The following is a 19,574-nucleotide window of genomic DNA, read 5'->3' as shown; positions in this document are numbered from 1 at the left end:
GGCTCGAGTACAGTGGTATGATCTCGGCTTACTACAACCTCTACCTCTCAGGTTCATGTGAGTCTCCTGCTTCATCCTCCCAAGTAACTGAGACCATGGGCATGCACCACCATGCCCGGCTAATTTTTGTATTTTTAGTAGAGATGGAGGTCTTGCCATGTTGGCCAGGCTGGTCTCGGGCTGCCCTCAAGTGATCCACCCACCTTGGCCTCCCAAAGTGCTGGGATTATGAACATGACACTGCGCCCAGCCGAAGGTGTTAATTATAAGCTTGGCTGCAAGCAGGAAAAGGGATGGTAGGTCTCATTGTTCAGTATGTAGACTTTTGGTCTAGGACCATCTCCCAAGCTTTGCCTAGTATTCTGGAGTCCAGTTCTCCTGTGGCTCGCTTCTCCAGAGATATACCTGAGTCTCTGCTTGAGTGAATAATGGGATCCAGGGGTCTAACCGCTTCTGACACACAGGCTTGTAAAGAATCCTGTGTTTTCATCTCGGTCCACAGCTCCTCGTCTCCTGATACTTCTCATTTCCACCCCTTTCTGGGGAGCCTGTGCCACCAGGTGGGTGCTTCTTGTCTCCCTTCTTCCCCCACAACAAGACACTTAATTATCTCCTTTATCTGGTGATTCATCTGCAACTCTCTTGCCTAAAGTTGACTAAAATTTGTTGACAGCTCTTGGCTGTCACCCTTTCTCCTATTCTCTTGGTCTTTATAGGCTGACACCTTTTTGAATATATTTGCTGTTATTTAATGCGGCATGGGGAATGGAAGGAGGTAAATGGATATGTTCATTTTACCATGTGCAAATGGTTCCTTTTTATTACAGTTTTTTAGAATTGTAGGCTGGGCACAGTGGCTCACACCTGTAATCCCAGCACTTTGGAAGGCCGAGGCAGGCGGATCACAAGGTCCAGAGTTTGAGACCAGCCTGGCCAACATGGTGAAACCCCGTTTCTACTAAAAATACAAAAATTAGCTGGGCGTGGTGGCGTGTGCCTGTTATCCCAGTTATTCAGGAGGCTAAGGCAGGAGAATTGCTTAAACTCTAGAGGCAGAGGTTGCAGTGAGCCGAGATGATGCCACTGTACTCCAGCCTAGGTGACAGAGAAGACTCTGTCTCAAAAAAAAAAAAAAGAATTGTGAATGAATCTGTTCAACAATCTTTCAAATATTATAGAAATGTACAGTTTAGGAGCCAGTCTCCTATAATCCCCCCTTCCCCAAGAGAGAACCACTGGCATTAGTTTGATATTCTGGAGTCTTTTCAGGCTTTTAATATGTATGATATAATCATTTATGTATACATACACACATGCTTGTTTATATGTACACAAGTGTGTGTGTGTGTGTGTGTGTATATATTTGATGTATTCCAACATATGGGTGCTGTAAATACATAAAATTAGGTCAGGTGCGGTGGCACATGTTTGTAATCCCAGCACTTTGGGAGGCTGAGGCAGGCAGATCACCTGAGGTCAGGAGTTCAAGCCCAGCCTGGCCAACATGGTGAAACCCTGTCTCTACTAAAAATACAAAAATTAGCTGGGCGTGGTCATGTATGCCTGTAAGCCCAGCTACATGGGAGGCTTAGGAAGGAGAATCACTTGAACCCGGGAGGTGGAGGTTGCAGTGAACTGAGATCGTGCCATTGCACTCTAGACTGGGCGACAAGAGGGAAGCTCTGTCTCAAAAAAAATATATATATATTCTATTATTTATTTATTCATTCGTTCTTTGAGACAGAGTCTTGCTTTGTCAGCCAGGCTGGAGTGCAGTGGCCTGATCTCAGCTTACTGCAACCTCCACCTCCTGGGTTGAAGCAATTCTTGTGCCTCAGCCTCCCAAGTAGCTGGGACTACAGGCATGCACCACCATGCCCAGCTAATTTTCGTATTTTTGGTAGGTTTTGCCATGTTGGCCAGGCTGGTCTCAAACTCCTGACCTCAAGTGATCTGCCCGCCTTGGCCTCCCAAAGAGCTTCGATTACAGATGTGAGCCACTGCGCCTGACCTAATTTTTTAAAAAACATACCATATTATACATACCGTGCAGTGATTTTATTTTTTCACCAAATCACTTTCTGAGGCATCTGTCCCTTCAGTACCCGTAGGTCTGCCTCATTCATAGAAAATGAGCGCATGGCATTGATTGAATTGTATTATTAACCTGTCCTCTTTTGATGGGTATTTGTGGGGTTTCACTCTTCTCTTGTTATTATTATAAGCAATAGTGAGGTGAATTCCCTTATGTATGTCTTTGTAAGCTAGTTTTTAAAAACCGTGAGTGGAATTAAGCGCAGTAGTTCACGCCTGTAATCCCAGCACTTTGGGAGGCTGAGGCCAGTGGACCACCCGAGCTCGGGAGTTCGAGACCAGCCTGGCCATTATGGCAAAACCCCATCTTTACTAAAAGTACAAAAATTAGCTGAGCGTGGTGGCATGCACCTGTAGTCCCAGCTACTCAGGAGGCTGAGGCAGGAGAATCGTTAGAACCTGGGAGACGGAGCTTGCAGTGAGCTGAGATCGCGCCACTGCACTCCAGCCTGGGCAACAGAGCGAGACTCTGTCTCAAATTAAAACAAAACCATGAGTGGGTTAGGAGGAGCAACATGTTAGTAACCTGCAGAACCATGAAAAGAAATTCAAAGTGATTGACAGGCCAGTGCCGTGGCTCATGCTTGTAATCCCAGCACTTTGGGCGGCCAAGGTGGGCAGATTGTCTGAGCTCAGGAGTGTGAGACCAGCCTGGGCAACATGGTGAAAACCCGTCTCTACTGAAATACAAAAAATTATCTCGGTTGGGTGGCATGTACCTGGAGTTACAGCTACTTGAGAGACTAAGGCACGAGAATAACTTGAACCCATGAGGTGGAGATTACAGTGAGCAGAGATCATGCCACTGCCCTCCAGCTTGGGTGACAGAGCAAGACTGTTACAAAAAAAATTTTTAAAAATCAACACCATCTGTCACTGCTCTTCTGTGTTCCTTATTACCTTTTTCCTGACGAATTTCTCTTACTCATCTTTTGCTGTTGTTTATAACTCCCCTCTTCAGATTTCAGCTAAATTCATATCGTATGTTCCTGTTAAGTACTAGGAATATTATTAGGCATTTACTTATTTTATAACTTTAATTTCATATGTTTGTAAATAAGACATTCCTACTTTTTAGTAATAAAAATATTTTTCATTCTGGTGAATAAAAAATTAAAAATAGTAATTTTCAATTCACTTTATGGTATTTGAAAAGTCAAATTTTGGGAGACCAAGGGAGGAGGATCACCTGAGCTCAGGAGTTCAAGACTAGCTTGGGTAACATAGTGAAACCCTGCCTCTACAAAAAATAAAAAATTAACCAGGTGTAGTAGTGGAGCATGTCTGTAGTCACAGCTACTTGGGAGGCTGAGGTGAAAGGATCACTTGAGCCTAGGATGTTAAGGCTGCAGTGAGCCGTGACTGTACCACTGCATTCCAGCCAGGGCAACAGAGCGAGACCCTGTCTCCAAAGAAAAGTCAGATTTTTATTTTACTTTAACATCTTTAATCAGTAAAATCAATATTAGAAAATTTTTAACCTCATTTCTGGTTTAAGTAGCTCTGAGATTCTGACCTGAAAAAGCCAAATATGTCTATTTTCCCTCTTTTTTTTTTTTTTTTTGAGACGGAGTCTCGCTCTGTCGCCCAGGCTGGAGTGCAGTGGCGGGATCTCAGCTCACTGCAAGCTCCGCCTCCCGGGTTCGGGCCATTCTCCTGTCTCAGCCTCCTGAGTAGCTGGGACTACAGGCGCCCGCCACCTCGCCCGGCTAGTTTTTTGTATTTTTTAGTAGAGACGGGGTTTCACCGTGTTAGCCAGGATGGTCTCGATCTCCTGACCTAGTGATCCGCCCGTCTCGGCCTCCCAAAGTGCTGGGATTACAGGCTTGAGCCACCGCGCCCGGCCTATTTTCCCTCTTTTTAAGTTTTTTTGATTGTTTAAGAGATAGGGTTTCGCTCTGTTGCCCAGACCAGAGTGCAGTGGCACATTCATGGCTCACTGCAGCCTTGACCTCTGGGGCTCAAGCTGTCCTCCCATCTAAGCCTCTGGAGTAGCTGGGACCACAGGTACATGCCTCCATACTTGGCTAACTAAAAAAATTCTGGGGGGGCCGGACGCGGTGACTCAAGCCTGTAATCCCAGCACTTTGGGAAGCTGAGGTAGGCGGATCACCTGAAGTCAGGACTTTGAGACCAGCCTGATCAGCATGGAGAAACCCCGTCTCTACAAAAAATAAAATTAGCTGGGCGTGGTGGCGCATGCCTGTAATCCCAGCTACTCAGGAGGCTGAGGCAGGGGAATCGCTTGAAGCCAGGAGGCAGAGGTTGCGGTGAGCAGAGATCACACCATTGCACTCCAACCTGGGCAACAAGAGCAAAACTCTGTCTCAAAAAAAAAAAAAAATTTCAGAGCTGGGTACAGTGGCTCATGTGTGTAATCCCAGCACTTTGGGAGGCTCAGGTGAGAGTATCGCTTGAGCCCAAGAGATTGAGAACAGCTTGGGTAATGTAGTGAGACATCATCACAAATTTTTTTATTTTTATTTTTTGGGTAGAGATGGAGTGTTTTATTTTATTTTATTCTATCTTATTTATTTATTTATTTATTGAGACAAAGTCTCACTCTGTTGCCCAGGATGGAGTGCAGGGACTCGATCTCGGCTCACCACAACCTCTGCCTCCCAGGTTCAAGCGATTCTCCTGCCTCAGCCTCCCGAGTAGCTGGGACTACAGGCATATACCACCATGCCCAGCTAATTTTTGTATTTTTAGTAGAGATAGGGTTTTACTATGCCGGCCAATCTGGTCTCGAACTCCTGACTTTGTGATCCGCCCACTTCGGCCTCCCAAAGTGCTGGGATTGCAGGTGTGAGCCACCGTGTCCGGCCTTTTTTTTTTTCTTGTATTTGAGACAGGCTCTTACTCTTTCGCCCAGGCTGGAGTGCAGTGGTGCAATCTCAGTTCACTGGAACGTCTGCCTCCTGGGTTCAAGTGATCCTCCCACCTCAGCCTCCCAGGTAGCTGGGACTACAAGAGCATGCCCCCACTGTGCCTGGCTAATTTTTTATTTTTTGTAGAGACGGGGTTTCACCATGTCACCCAGCCTGGTCCTGAACTCTAGCAATGCAACTGCCTCAGCCTCCCAAAGTGCTGGGATTACAGCCATGAACTACCACTTCAGCCCTAGATGGAGTCTTGCTATGTTGCCGAGGTTGGTCTTGAACTCCTGGCCTCAAGCAGTCCTCCCACCTTGACCTCTCAAAGCGTTTGGATTACAGGCATGAGCCACCATGCCTGGCCTCTATTTTTAATCTATCTTGGTGTTTACTTTTTGTTCTTTGAGACGGAGTCTTGCTCTGTCACCAGGCTGGAGTGCAGTGGCACAGTCTCAGCTCACTGCAACCTCTGCCTCCCGGGTTCAAGCAGTTCTCCTGCCTCAGCCTCCTGAGTAGCTGGGACTACAGGCGCGTGCCACCGTGCCCAGGTAATTTTTGCATTTTTAGTAGAGATGGGGTTTCACCATGTTGGCCAGGATGGTCTTGATCTCTTGACCTTGTGATCCACCCGCCTTGGCCTCCCAAAGTACTGGGATTACAGGCGTGAGGCACTGCGCCCAGCTGGTGTTTTCATTTTTTGTTTGTTTGTTTGTTTGTTTGTTTTTAGTAGAGATGGGGTTTCACCGTGTTAGGATGGTCTTGATTTCCTGACCTCGTGATATGCCCGCCTCGGCCTCCCAAAGTGCTGGGATTACAGGTATTAGCCACTGTGCCTGGCCATACTTTTTTGTGAGAAGGCAACAATATGAAACTGTGATTTGAGAAGAGATGTTAGCTCCAACATCATCATATATATATATGATTTTTTTGTATTGCCCTAGATTTTACTATGAGCAGCGATTACTACGGAAGGTCTTCGAAGAATGGAAAGAAGAGTGGTGGGTTTTCCATCATGAGTGGAAACTCTGTGTTCGAGCTGACTGTCACTACAGGTCAGGTTTCGTGTTATACCCCTTCAGTTTTACTGATGCACATTATCAGATGATTATGTGTTGGCATGTTTATGGTCAAAAGAAGCAAACTTTGGATCACTTTTTGTTTTATTTCAAATCATTTTTAGAGTTAGCAAGATCACAGTTCCAAATTAAACCCAAGCATGCATGCACATGCTGGGCACGTGCATACAGACACACATACACACACACCTCCCACACCTCTAATTCAGGTAACCAGTATGTGTTGGTTATGCTAATAGTTTGAATGGGATTTTCCCAGTGATTTTCATTTCTATATAATTTCTAATTCTGAAAGTATTCTGGGTTTTTTTTTGTCGTTTATTTTAAGACAGAGTCTCACTCTGTTGCCCAGGCTGGAGTGCAGTGGCACGATCTTGGCTCACTGCAACCTCCGCCTCCCAGGTTCAAGCAATTCTCCTGCCGCAGTATCCCGAATAGTTGGGATTACTGGCATGTGCCACCATGCCCAGCTAATTTTTGTAGGTTTAGTAGAGACAGGGTTACATCATGTTGACTGGGCTGGTCTCGAACTCCTGACTTCAGGTGATCTGCCCGCCTTGGCCTCCCAAAATGCTGGGATTACAGGCGTGAGCCACTGCACCTGGCCTATTTTTTTTTTTTTTTTTTTTTGAGATGGAATCTCACTCTTGTTGCCCAGGCTGGAGTGCAGTGGTGCACTGCAACCTCCGCCCCATGTGTTCAAGTGATTCTCCTGCCTCAGCCTCCCTAGTAGCTGGGATTACAGGCATGCGCCACCATGCCCAGCTAATTTTGTATTTTTAGTAGAGATGAGGTTTCTCCATGTTGGTCAGTCTGATCTCAATCTCCTGACCTCAGGTGATTCTCCCGCCTTGGCCTCCCAAAGTGCTGGGATTACAGGCATGAAACCACCCTGTTTTAAAAATAATAAGTTGTTCTAATTTACATTGATTGTGGGAGAAAATATATGCCCAACATAGAATATTAAGAAAATAGAGGCCAGGCACAGTGACTCATGCCTGTAATCCCAGCACTTTGGAATGCCGAGGCAGGTGGATCACTTAAGCGCAAGAGTTTGAGACCAGCCTTAGCAACATGATGTAACCCCATCTCTACCAAAAAGTACAGAATACCAACAGGGTGTAGGGATGTGCGCTTGTGGTCTCAACTACTTGGGAGGCTGAGGCAGGCGGATTGCTTGAGCCCGGGAGGCAGAGATTTCAGTGAGCCGAGATTGTGCCACTCACTCCAGCCTGGCCAACAGAGCTAGATCCTGTCACACACACATACACACAAAGAAGAAAAGAAAAAACTCTTAATCCTTGATATTCACATTCCCAGGGATAAGTGAAGGGGAAAGTAACAGTTGAGAATTATTATATCAAATATACATTTTTAGACCTTTTTTTAAAACCTGAATGTCATTTCTTATAGATTGTATATTTAAAATGGTATTAACTCTTATTGTAGTCATTTCTTTGTCTAGGTTCTTTGGAACAAGAGTTCTGATTTATGGATATTTCAGATTAAAATAGACGCACTGAGTTGTTTTAGTAAGCAGATAGAATATGAAATCAAGGCCTAGGAATTGCAGTAGTGAATATATGGGGAAGGCCGAGTGTGGTGGCTCACTCTGGTAATCCCAGTACTTTGGGAGGCTGAGGCGGGTGGATCACTTGAGGTTAGGATTTCGAGACCAGCCTGGCTAACATTGGTGAAACCTCGTCTCTATTAAAAATATATATATATAAAAATTCCAGCCTGGGCAACACAGTGAAACCCCATCTCAATGAAAATACAGAAAACATTAGCTGGGCGTGGCGGCATGCACCTGTAGTCCCAGCTATTTGGGAGGTTGAGACCGGAAAATTCATTGAACTCAGCATGCAGAGACTGCAGTAAGTCAAGATCGCACTACTGGACTCCAGCCTGGGCAACAAAGCAAGACTCTGTCTCCAAAAAATAAAAATAAAAAAATAAAAAAATTAGCTGGGCATGGTGGCATGTGCCTGTAGTCCCCAGCCACTCGGGAGGCTGAGGCAGAAGAATTGCTTGAACCCAGGAGTCGGAGGTTACAGTGAGCTGAGATCATGCCACTGCACTCCAGCCTGGGCGACAGAGTGAGACTCTGTCTCAAAAAAAGAAAAAACTTTTAAAAATGAATGTTAATAAAATATTTAAAACTAGGAAAATATGAAGAGACAAAAGTCTTAAAATGTATGGCGTATGTATCAAGAAGAAGGAAAAGGCGTCAATGACCATGTTGTAGTGCAAACGAGAAGTGATGTTTTTTATAGTGTGGATAGTTAAGATAATTAAGATGTGACTGTCGGCCAGGCATCGTAGCTCACACCTATAATCCTAGCACTTTAGGAGGCCGGGGCAAGAGATCACTTGAGCCCAGGAGTTTGAGACCAGCCTAGGGAACATGGCAAAAGCCCCCTCTACAAAAAAATACAAAAATTAGCCGGGAGTGGTGGTGTGTTCCTGTAGTCCCAGCTTCTCGGAGGCCAAGGTGGGAGGAGTACCTGAGCCCAGGGAGGCCTCAAGGCTACAGTGAGCCATGTTCACCTTACTGCACTCCAGCCTAGGTGACAGAGTGAGACCCTGTGTTAAAAAAAAGAGACAAGATTGTCTTTCCAAACATCGTGGATTTTTTTTTTTTTTTTTTTTTTTTAAATTTGTGACAGAGTCTTGGTGTCACCCAGGCTGGAGTGCAGTAGAGCAGTCTCAGCTCACTGCAACCACCGCCTCCCGGGTTCAAGCGATTCTCGTGCCTCAGCCTCTGAGTAGCTGAGACTATAGGCACATGCCACTACGTGTGGCTAATTTTCATATTTTTAGTAAAGACGGGGTTTCACCATGTTGACCAGGCTGGTCTCAAACTCCCAACCTCAGGTAATCTGCCTGCCTCGGCCTCCCAGAGTGCTGAGATTACAGGTGTGAGCTACTCTGCCTGGCCCAAACACCATGAATTTGTGGATGATGAAAGTCAACTTATTCTTGGAGCAGTCAAGCCTTTGCTTCCTCAGTGACACTTTAAGGTATGGAGAATGACTCTTCTTCAAAGAGAATAGAGTTCATTGTGATTGTAGGAAATGAAATTTTAGCTTTGGTGCAGATATGGGTTTTTTTGCTTTTTGTTTTTTAAATCAGAAGCGTCAATGTTAATTTCTTCTGAGTATAGAACAGACTTGGTGTGTTGGATTAGGAGTTGTTTTGCTGTTGTTTGTTTTTTGAGACAGAGTCTTGCTCTGTTGTTCAGGCTGAGTGCAGTGGCGCGATCTTGGCTCACTGCAACCTCTGCCTCCTGGGTTCAAGTGATTCTCCTGCCTCAGCCTCCGGAGTAGCTGGGATTACAGGCGTGTGCCACCACACCCGGCTAATTTTTGTATTTTTAGTAGAGATGGGGTTTCACCATATTGGCCAGGCTGGTCTTGAACTCCTTGCCTTGGCCTCTGAAAGTGCTAGGATTATAAGTGTGAGCCACCGTGCCCGGCCTGTTGTTTTATTTTAAAGAAATGCCGTTTGCTTTTTTTGGGTCCTTAGGTATTACCTGTATAACCTGATGTTCCAGACCTGGAAGACCTACGTGCGTCAGCAGCAGGAGATGAGGAACAAGTACATTAGAGCCGAGGTTCATGGTGAGAAAAAGAAGTCCATGTATGAAGAAGATGCCCACATTTACTGTGCAGAACGTCATAGGAAGGACAAGCACATTGTCTCAGAGAGAAAAATAACTCTAGGTCCAAGGAAGATTCGTTTGATTCTCTTTCATATTTTTCAGAAAGTGTGATCTCTTGAGTGGGCACCTGTACGATTGGATCCCTGTGGTTTTCTCCATATGGCATGGTTTGAGCGCTTAAAGCTCGTTTAATCAGAATTCGTATGGACTGGCTGTTCCTGGCCTACGGGTTCAGTGTGCTGGCTGGGACTCTCCTATGGCGCCTGGGGCTGCCGTCTATCTTGCTGTGTCAAGTTGCCCAGAGACTCTGGAGCAGAGCTGCAGTGCTCTTTGTTGATCTGCTTTGCTCAAGTTGTCCCTTAGTGATACTGTGGCCACTTTAGCTCTGGTCAGAGTCTGGTTTCTCTGTGAAACATGTGGAGAGTCTAAGGGAAAAGACGTGGGGTTTCAAAATGATAATACAGACTGCATTAGCAGCAGCATGTCCTAAAGGTCCCTCAAACCCAGCAAGTCACCAGTACAACCTGTCAATTCCCCCCCCCTTACACCTGCGGTTCCTTTGACTTTTCCTGTCTACGAAGACTTACTTAGGAACGGTGTCTGTTCCTCATGCCTCATGTCATCACTGACCTAATCTTTTTTTTTTTTTTTTTTTTTTTGAGACGGAGTCTCACGCTGTTGCCCAGGCTGGAGTGCAGTGGCGTGATCTCGGCTCACTGCAAGCTCCGCCTCCTGGGTTCACGCCATTCTCCTGCCTCAGCCTCCTGAGTAGCTAGGACTACAGGCGCCCGCCACCGCGCCTGGCTAATTTTTTGTATTTTTAGTAGAGACGGGGTTTCACTGTGGTCTCGATCTCCTGACCTTGTGATCCGCCCACCTCGGCCTCCCAAAGTGCTGGGATTACAGGCTTGAGCCACCGCGCCCGGCCACTGACCTAATCTTTTAAGATGGCCCTCTGAGGCACCGCTTGCAGTCATATTTGCATCGCTCCTTCCTGAGAGTCATCCTCATCATTTTCCCAGAGTGTTATAAGTACCTCTTCATTAATCTCCCTCATTTATTTTTTCCTACTTCTCATTGTACACATAGCTACAAGAGTGGTAAGACATAGATAAGATCATGTCACTCCTTTACGTAAGGTCAACCCTGCTTGGTATGTCACACAAGGTCTTCATCTCTTCTGTTCTACACCGTCTGCCCTTGACACACTGGATGTGCACTTCCTTATCTTTCTATCTTTGTCCCTGTAGTTCTTCCTTCCGGCCCATTTAAATGTGTAGCTTTCCTTGATCTCCCCTAGCCCAGTGGTCTTTCCCCTGTCTGTATTCCCAAAGTATGAGAAGCTCCTACCCAGGCCTCACAGTTACTGCACCAAATGCACTGTTTCACTGGTAAGTAACTTATGCTGTTTGGTGGTTGGTTGTTTTTTTCATTACATACAGTAAGATTCATTCTTTTTGATACTCAGTTCTAAGACTTTGGTACACACTACCACATACAGCTAATTTTTTGGATTTTGGTAGAGATGGGCTTTCGCCATGTTGCCCAAGCTGGTTTCAAACTCCTGGACTAAAGCTATCCACCTGCCTCAGTCTCCCAAAGTTCTGGCAGTACAGGTGTGAGCCACCATGCCTGGCCTTAAGTTTAACTCTCTAAGTAACTGGCAAACTTTTTTATTGTGGCTGTACCATTTTGCATTCCCACCAGTAATTCATGAGAGTTCTACTTGCTGTATCTACATCCTCTTGACCTCTTTGTATTGTCATTAAAATTTTTTCTTCGGCGATACTAGTGGGTGTATACAGGCATTTAATTGTGGGTTTTTAAAAATTACTGTTACGGCCGGGCGCGGTGGCTCAAGCCTGTAATCCCGGCACTTTGGGAGGCCGAGACGGGCGGATCACGAGGTCAGGAGATCGAGACTATCCTGGCTAACACAGTGAAACCCCGTCTCTACTAAAAACACAAAAAACTAGCCGGGCGAGGTGGCGGGCGCCTGTAGTCCCAGCTACTCGGGAGGCTGAGGCAGGAGAATGGCGTAAACCCAGGAGGCGGAAGCTTGCAGTGAGCTGAGATCAGGCCACTGTACTCCAGCCTGGGCGGCAGAGCGAGACTCCGTCTCAAAAAAAAAAAAAAAAAAAAAAAATTACTGTTACATGGGTATACTGCATAACGGTGGAGATTTGAGTATCCACTACCCAAATAGTGAACATTGTACACGACAGGTAATTTTTCAACCCTTGTCCCTCTTCCACCCTCCCTTACCCTCTTTTGGAGTCCCCAGTGTTTATTATCTCCACTGTTATGTCCATGAGTACCAGCTGTTTAGCTCCCACCTATAAATGTAAACATGTGATATTTGATTTTCTGTTTCTGAGTTCACTTAGGATAATGGCCTCTAGTTCCATCCATGTTGGTGCCAAGGGCATGACTTCATTCTTTTTTATGGCTGGGTGGTATTCCATGGTATATATTTTTCTTCTCTCTTCTCTTTCTTTTTTTTTTTTTTTTTTTTTGAGGCGGAGTCTCGCTCTGTCGCCCAGGCTGGAGTGCAGTGGCGCGATCTCGGCTCACTGCAAGCTCCGCCTCCCGGGTTCCCGCCATTCTCCTGCCTCAACCTCCCGAGTAGCTGGGACTACAGGGGCCGCCACCACGCCCGGCTAATTTTTTTGTATTTTTAGTGGAGACGGGGTTTCATTGTGTTAGCCAGGATGGTCTCGATCTCCTGACCTCGTGATCCGCCCGTCTCGGCCTCCCAAAGTGCTGGGATTACAGGCTTGAGCCACCGCGCCCGGCCCTCTCTTCTCTTTCTTCCCTTCCTTCCTTCCTTCCTTCCTTCCTTCCTTCCTTCCTTCCTTCCTTCCTTCCTTCCTTCCTTCCTTCCTTCCTTCCTTCTCTCTCTCTTTCTCTCTCTCCTTCCTTCCTTCTTTCTTTTCCTTCTTTCTTTCCTTCTTTTCTTTCCTTCTTTCCTTTCTTTTCTTTCTTTTCCTTCCTTCCTTCCTTCCTTCCCTCCCTCCCTCCCTCCCTCCTTCCTTCCTTCCTTCCTTCTCCCTTTCCCTTTCCCTTTCCCTTTTTCTTTCTCTTTCTCTTTTTCTTTCTCTTTCTCTTTTTCTTTCTCACTCTGTCACCCAGGCTGGAGTGCAGTGGTGTGATCTCAGCTCACTGCTGCCTCCACCTCCTGGGTTCAAGCTCTGTTCCTGCCTCAGCCTATCCAGTACCTGGGACTACAGGCATGTGCCCCCATGCCTGACTAATTTTTTATTTTTAGTAGAGACAAGATTTCACTATATTGGCCAGGCTGGTCTCAAACTCCTGACCTCAAGTGATCTGCCTGCCTCGGCCTCCCAAAGTACTGGGATTACAGGCATGAGCCACCACGCCCGGCTGTGGTGTATATTTTCTGTATCCATTGATGGATGCTGAGGTTGGTTCTATGACTTTGCTGTTGAGAATAGTGCTGCACGAGTGCAGGTGTCTTTTTAATATAATAATTTCTCTTCCTTTGAGTATATTCCCCCTAGTGGGATTGCTGGGTTGAATGGTAGTTCTGTTTTTAGTTCTTTGAGAAATCTCCATACTGTTTTCCATAGAAGCTCAACTAATTTATATTCCCACCACCAGTGTGTTAAAGTGTTCCCTTTCTCTGTGTCCATGCCAACATCTTTTTTTTTTTTTTTTTAGATGGGGGGTGTCTTGCTGTGTCACCCAGGCTGGAGTGCAGTGGCTTGGTCATAGTTTATTGCAGCCTTGACTTCCTGGGCTCAAGTGATCCTCCCACCTCAGACTCCTGAGTAGCTGGGACCATAGGCATGTGCTACCATGCCTGGCTAACTTTTTATATTTTGTAGAGACAGGATCTTGTATGTTGCCCAAGCTGGTCTTGGATCTCTGGGCTCCAGTGTTTCTCCTTCCTCAGCCTCCTAAAGTGCTAGGATTACAGGCATGAGCCACCACACCCAACCTAACTTTTTAATAATAGTCGTTCTGACTGGTGTAAGATGATATCTCATTGTGGTTTTAATTTGCACTTCTCTGATAATTAGTGATGTTGAGTATCTTTTCCTGTGCTTATTTGCTATTTATATCTGTTTTTTGGTGAAGTATCTGTTCATGATCTTTTGTCCTTTTAAATTGGGTTGTTTGTGTTCTTGTTGAGATTTGTTTTTTGTTTTTTATTTGTTAGGTGTGGTTTTTTTTGACAGTTTTTTTTTTTTTTTTTTTTTTTTTGACGGAGTCTTGCTCTGTTGCCCAGGCTGGAGTGCAGTGGTGCAATCTCGGCTCACTGAAACCTCGACCTCCTGGGTTTAAGCAATTCTTCCACCTTAGCCTCCCGAGTAGCTGGGACTACACGGTGTGCTGCCATGCCCAGCTAATTTTTGTATTTTTTTGGTAGAGACAGAGTTTCACCATGTTGGCCAGGCTGGTCTGGAACTCCTGACCTCAGGGGATCTACCTGCCTTGGCCTCCCAAAGTGCTGGGACTACAGGCGTGAGCCACCAAGCCCAGCCTAGTTTTGTAAAGTATGCATTCTGTTACAAGCATTTTGTCAAAGCATGATTTGCTTATGTTTTCTCCCAGTGTTTTTGTTCTCTTAACAGTATCTTTTGCAGAGGAAAAGTTTTTAATTTTGATGAAGTCCAAGCTATTCTGTTTTTATGGATTTTTTTTTTTTTTTTTTTTTTTTTTTTTTGCGAGAGTTCCGCTGTTGCCCGGGTTGGAGTTCAGTGGTGTGATGATAACTCGTTGCAGCCTGGAACTCCTGGGCTCCGACCTCAGCCTCCCAAGTAACTGAGACTACAGGCAATGCCCCACCATGCCTGGCTAAGGTTTTTATTTTTTGTAGAGATGGGGGTCTTGCTTTGTTGCCCAGGCTGGTCTCAAACTCCTGGCCTCAAGCGGTTCTCCCACTTCAGCTTCCTAAAGCCCTGGGATTATAGTCAGGAGCAACTGTGCCCAGCTGGATTATATTTTTTGATAGCATATCTTAGCTGTCATCTCTAAGAACTTTGCCTTAACCCAAGGTCACAAAGATTTCCTCTTACCTTTTCTTCTAAACATTCTGTAGTTTTACATATGGATCTTGTATATTCTACAACCCTGCTAAGTTCATTGATTATTTCTTTTTTTTTTTTTTTTGAGACAGAGTCTCACTCTGTCACCCAGGCTGGAGTTCAGTGGCGCGATCTTGGCTCAGTGCAAGCTCTGCCTCCCAGGTTCATGCCATTCTCCTGCCTCAGCCTCCTGAGTAGCTGGGACTACAAGTGCCTGCCACCACTCCTTGCTAATTTTTTATATTTTTAGTAGAGACGGGATTTCACCGTGTTAGCCAGGTTGGTCTCGATCTCTTGACCTCATTATCTGCCTGCCTCGACCTCCCAAAGTGCTGGGATTAACGGCATGAGCCACTGTGCCTGGCTCATTTATTATTTCTAACAGCTTTTTTGTAAATTCCATGGAGTTTTCTATGTAGACAGTCAAATTGTCTATGAATAGATACAGTTTTATTCCTTCCTCTTCTTTTCTTTTTACTTTTTCTTTTTTTCTTCTTTTTTTTTTGAGATGGATTCTCGCCCTGTCGCCCAGGCTGGAGTGCAGTGGCACAATCTCAGCTCATTGCAAGCTCCGCCTCCCAGGTTCACGCCTTTCTCCTGCCTCAGCCTCCTGAAGCTGGGACTACAGGCGCCCTCCAAGCTATTTTTTTGTATTTTTAGTAGACACGGAATTTCACCATGTTAGCCAGGATGGTCTCAATCTCCTTACCTCTCATCCACCCGCCTCGGCCTCCCAAAGTGCTGGGATTACAGGCGTGAGCCACCACTCCCCGCCCTCTTTTCATTTTTTTATTTTACTGGCTAGGGCTTCCGTACGATATTGAATAGCAGTGGTAACAGTGGACACATCCTTGCTTTGTTCTTGGTCTTAAGGGAAAAGCATTCAGCTTTTAATCATTAAATAGGATGTTCGTGGTATGTTTTTTTATACCTGTCCTTCATCAGGTTAAGGAAATTCTATTCCTAGTTTTCTGAGCATTTTAATCGTTAGTAGATGTTGAATTATTTTTGAACTGTTTTTCCTGTATCTATTGAGATGATTGTGAGGTGACTTCTTTTTTAGTCTTTTGTTAAGGTTAATTATATAGACTAGTTTTCAACTTTTTTTTTTGTTTGTTTGAGATGGTGTCTTACTGTTTGGCCCAGGTTGATTTTGAACTCCTGCACTCACACTGTCCTCCTGCCTCAGCCTCCTGAATAGCTGGAACTACAGGCACTTGCCACCATGCCCAGCTGCTCTTCAGATTTTGAATCAGCTTCACAGTCTTACTTTTATTTATTTATTTTTTTTAAGATAGGGTTTTGTTCTGTTGCCCAGGCTGGGATGCAGTGGTGCAGTCACAGCTCAGAGTAGCCGTGACCTACCTGGTTTAGGCAATCCTCCCACTTCATCCTCCTAAGAAGCTGGGACCACAACCGCATGCTACCAAGGCCAGCTAATTTTCTTTTGTATTTTTTTGTAGAGATGGGGTTTTGCACTGTTGCTCAGGCTGGTCTCAAACTCCTGGGCTTAAGCAGTCCACTTGCCTCAGCCTCCCAAAATGCTGGGATTACAGACATGAGCCACTGTACCCAGCCATGTTCCACAGATTAATGCCACTCTTTTTATATATTGCTGGGTTCAATTTGCTAATATTTTGTTGAGGGGGGTGGGGTTGCTTCTGTATTCATGAGGGATATTGGTCTTTAGTGTTCTTTTATTGTCATACCTTTGTCTGGTTTTGGTTCAGGTAATACTAGCCTCGTAGAATGAGTTGGGAAGTAAATTTTCTATTTTTTATTTTTTTTGAGACGGAGTCTCGCTCTGTCGCCCAGGCTGGAGTGTAGTGGCGTGATCTTGGCTCACTGCAAGCTCCGCCTCCTGGGTTCATGCTGTTCTCCTGCCTCAGCCTCTCGAGTAGCTGGGACTATAGGCCCCCACCACCACACCCAGCTAATTTTTTGTATTTTTTAGTAGAGATGGAGTTTCACCCTGTTAGCCAGGATGGTCTTGATCTCCTGACCTCGTGATCTGCCCGCCTTGGCCTCCCAAAATGGGAAGTATTTTCTAAAAGAAATTTGTAGAGTTGGTATTATTTCATCCTTGAGTGGTTAGTAAAATTCTCCGCTGTAATCCTAGTGGTCTAGGCCTAGAATTTTCTTTGTTGGAGGATTTTAAACTTTGAATTCCAGTTTTTAATAGCTCGAAAACTATTTAGGTTATTTATTTATTTATTTATTTATTTAAATTATTTGAGACAGAGTCTTGCTCTATCGCCTAGGCTGGAGTGCAGTGGTGTGATCTTGGCTCACTGCAAGCTCCGCCTCCCAGGTTCACGCCGTTCTCCTGCCTCAGCCTCCAGTAGCTGGAACTACGGGCGTCCACCACCGTGCCCGGCTAATTTTTTGTTTTTTTAGTAGAGAAACTGATGTTTGTGTTTTACCATGTTAGCCAGGATAGTCTCGATCTCCCGACCTCATGATCCGCCCACCTCAGCCTCCCAAAGTGCTGGGATTACAGGTGTGAGCCTAGGTTATTTATTTTTGCCGCTTTTTTTTTTTTTTTTTTTTTTTTTTTTGAAGATGAGATCTTGCTTTGTTGCCTAGGCTGGAGTGCAGTGGTACAATCATAGTTTACTGTAGCCTCCATCTAACTGCTGGGCTCAGGTGATCCTCCTACCTCAACTTCCTGATTAGCTGGAACTACAGGCGTGTGCCACCACACTTGGATAATTTTTTAATTTTTGTTTCATGCCAGGGTCTTGCTTTGTTGCCCAGGCTGGTTTCAAACACCTGACCTCAAGTGATCCTGCCACCTTGGCCTCCCCAAGTGCTGGGATTATAGGCAGGAGCCACCACGCTCATTCTTGAGTGAGTTTTGGTAGTTTATATCTTTCAGGGAATTGGCTTATTTCAAATATGTTGTCAAATTTATGTGCATAGAGTGTTGCTTTTTTTTTTTTTTTTTCTGAGACAGAGTTTCACTGTTGTTGCCCAGACTGGAGTGCAATGGCACAATCTCGGGTCACTGCAACCTCCGCCTCCCTAGTTCAAGTGATTCTTCTGCCTCAGCCTCCCAAGCAGCTGGGATTACAGGTGCCCGCCACCGTGCCTGGCTAATTTTTATATTTTTAATAGAGACGGGGTTTCACCATGCTGGACAAGCTGCTCTGGAACTCCTGGCCTCAGGTCATCCACCCACCTCGGCCTCCCAAAGTACTGGGATTATAGGCGTGAGCCACCACGCCCAGCTGAGTATTTCATAACTGTAATTTTCATGTCTTCAGGATCTGTAGCTGTCACCCCCTTTCATTCCTGATGTTGGTGATTTATGTCTTTGATCTTTTATTCTTGGTTAATCTGGCTAGAGGTTTATCACTTTTATTGATCTTTACAAATAATCAACTTTGCATTCATTAATACTCTGTTTTTGTATTGTTTTTTCTTTTTTCTGTTTTCAAGTTTCTTGATTTCTGCTCTTTTTTTTTTTCCAGATGGAGTCTCGCTTTGTCACCCAGGATGGAGTGCAGAGTAGCATGATCTCGGCTCATTGCAGCCTCTGCCTCCTGGGTTCAAGCGATTTTCCAGCCTCAGCCTACTGAGTAGCTGGGATTACAGGTGCCTGCCACCACGCCCGGCTAATTTTTTTCGTATTTTTAGTAGAGACATTTACTGCTATAAAGTTCTCTTAAACACTGACTACATTACACGAATTTTAATAAGTTATATTTCTGTTTTCATTCAGTTAAAAATTGTTTTCTGATTTTCCCTGAGACCTCCTCTTTGCCCCACAGATTATTTAGAAGCGTGTTTAGTTTTCTAATATTTGGGAGTTTCCCAATATCTTTCTGTTAAGGATTTCTAGTTTATTCCATTATGGTCGGACAACAAGTCTTAGTATGATTTCAGTTCCTTTATTTTTGTTAAGGTTTGTTCTGTGGCCCCAAATACTCTACCTTGTAACGGTTCTAATATTTACTTGAAGAATGTACATTCTGCTGTCCTTTTTTTTTTTTTTTTTTGAGACGGAGTCTTGCTCTGTTGCCCAGGCTAGGCTGGAGTGCAGTGGAGTGATCTCTGCTCACTGCAGCCTCCGCATCGCAGGTTCAAAGTATTCTCCTGCCTCAGCCTCCCGAGTAGCTGAGATTACAGGTGCCCGCTGCTACGTCTGGCTAGTTTTTTATATTTTCAGGAGAGACGGGGTTTCACCATGTTGGCCAGGCTGGTCTCGAACTCCTGACCTTGTGATTCGCCTGCCTCAGCCTCCCAAAGGCATGAGCCACTGTGCCCAACTTCTGCTGTCTTATATTATTTATAGTTACAGTGAATCTAGCTAGATATTATGGAATAGAAGGAAAAAGTCACTTGTATGTTTAAGATAAAAAGAGTTGTCCAGGTGCTGTGGCTCACGCCTATAATCCCAGCACTTTGGGAGGCCGAGGTGGGCGGATTGCTTGAGTGCAGGAGTTCGAGACCAGCCCAGGCAACATGGCAAAACCTCATCTCTACAAAAAAACACAAAAATTAGCCAGGTGCGGTGGTGCGTGCCTATAGTCCCAGCTACTCAAGAGGCAAGAATTATTTCTAACATTTGACAAGTTATTTCAGGCCATTCCTGTAGACCTCAGGGAGTGTCCATTCACTCTTGCACTGTTAAATAAAAAGTTTGCAAGTACTTTTAGGCCTTAAGGAAGCATGGTTCTCAAATTGTCGTGTGCATCAGAATCATGGCAGAGACAGTTAATGAGATTCCTGCATTCCATACTCTGGAAAGAGCAGTTAGTGTTTATTTTAGATACTCTTCATAGATAAATGATCTCATTTACACTTTCCA

General features: G+C 45.1%; 1 protein-coding gene across 22 annotated transcripts in view; it reads left to right on the top strand.

Annotated features, from left to right (window-relative positions):
* The window catches only part of SFI1 (SFI1 centrin binding protein), a 109,843-nt gene that overhangs the window by 36,441 nt on the left and 53,828 nt on the right, over window positions 1-19,574 (top strand). For 21 of the 22 annotated variants that reach the window (XR_012418818.1, XR_012418817.1, XR_010578377.2 and 18 more), the window contains 2 exons: window positions 5,912-6,022; window positions 9,575-9,669. Coding sequence is in view for 18 of the 22 variants with exons in the window: in XM_065522239.2 (XP_065378311.1) it covers window positions 5,912-6,022; window positions 9,575-9,669 (206 nt within the window). In the remaining 4 variants the exon portion in view is untranslated. Of the gene's footprint in view, window positions 1-5,911; window positions 6,023-8,916; window positions 9,070-9,574; window positions 9,670-19,574 lie in introns of those variants that run through there. The other variant, XM_065522240.2, reaches the window with a different exon arrangement.

Source organism: Macaca fascicularis, chromosome 10, assembly GCF_037993035.2.
Source record: "Macaca fascicularis isolate 582-1 chromosome 10, T2T-MFA8v1.1".
In the NCBI taxonomy this organism is placed as follows: domain Eukaryota; kingdom Metazoa; phylum Chordata; class Mammalia; order Primates; family Cercopithecidae; genus Macaca; species Macaca fascicularis.
The sequence above is the reverse complement of the archived record's forward strand: the minus strand, read 5'-3'. Positions and strand labels throughout refer to the sequence as shown.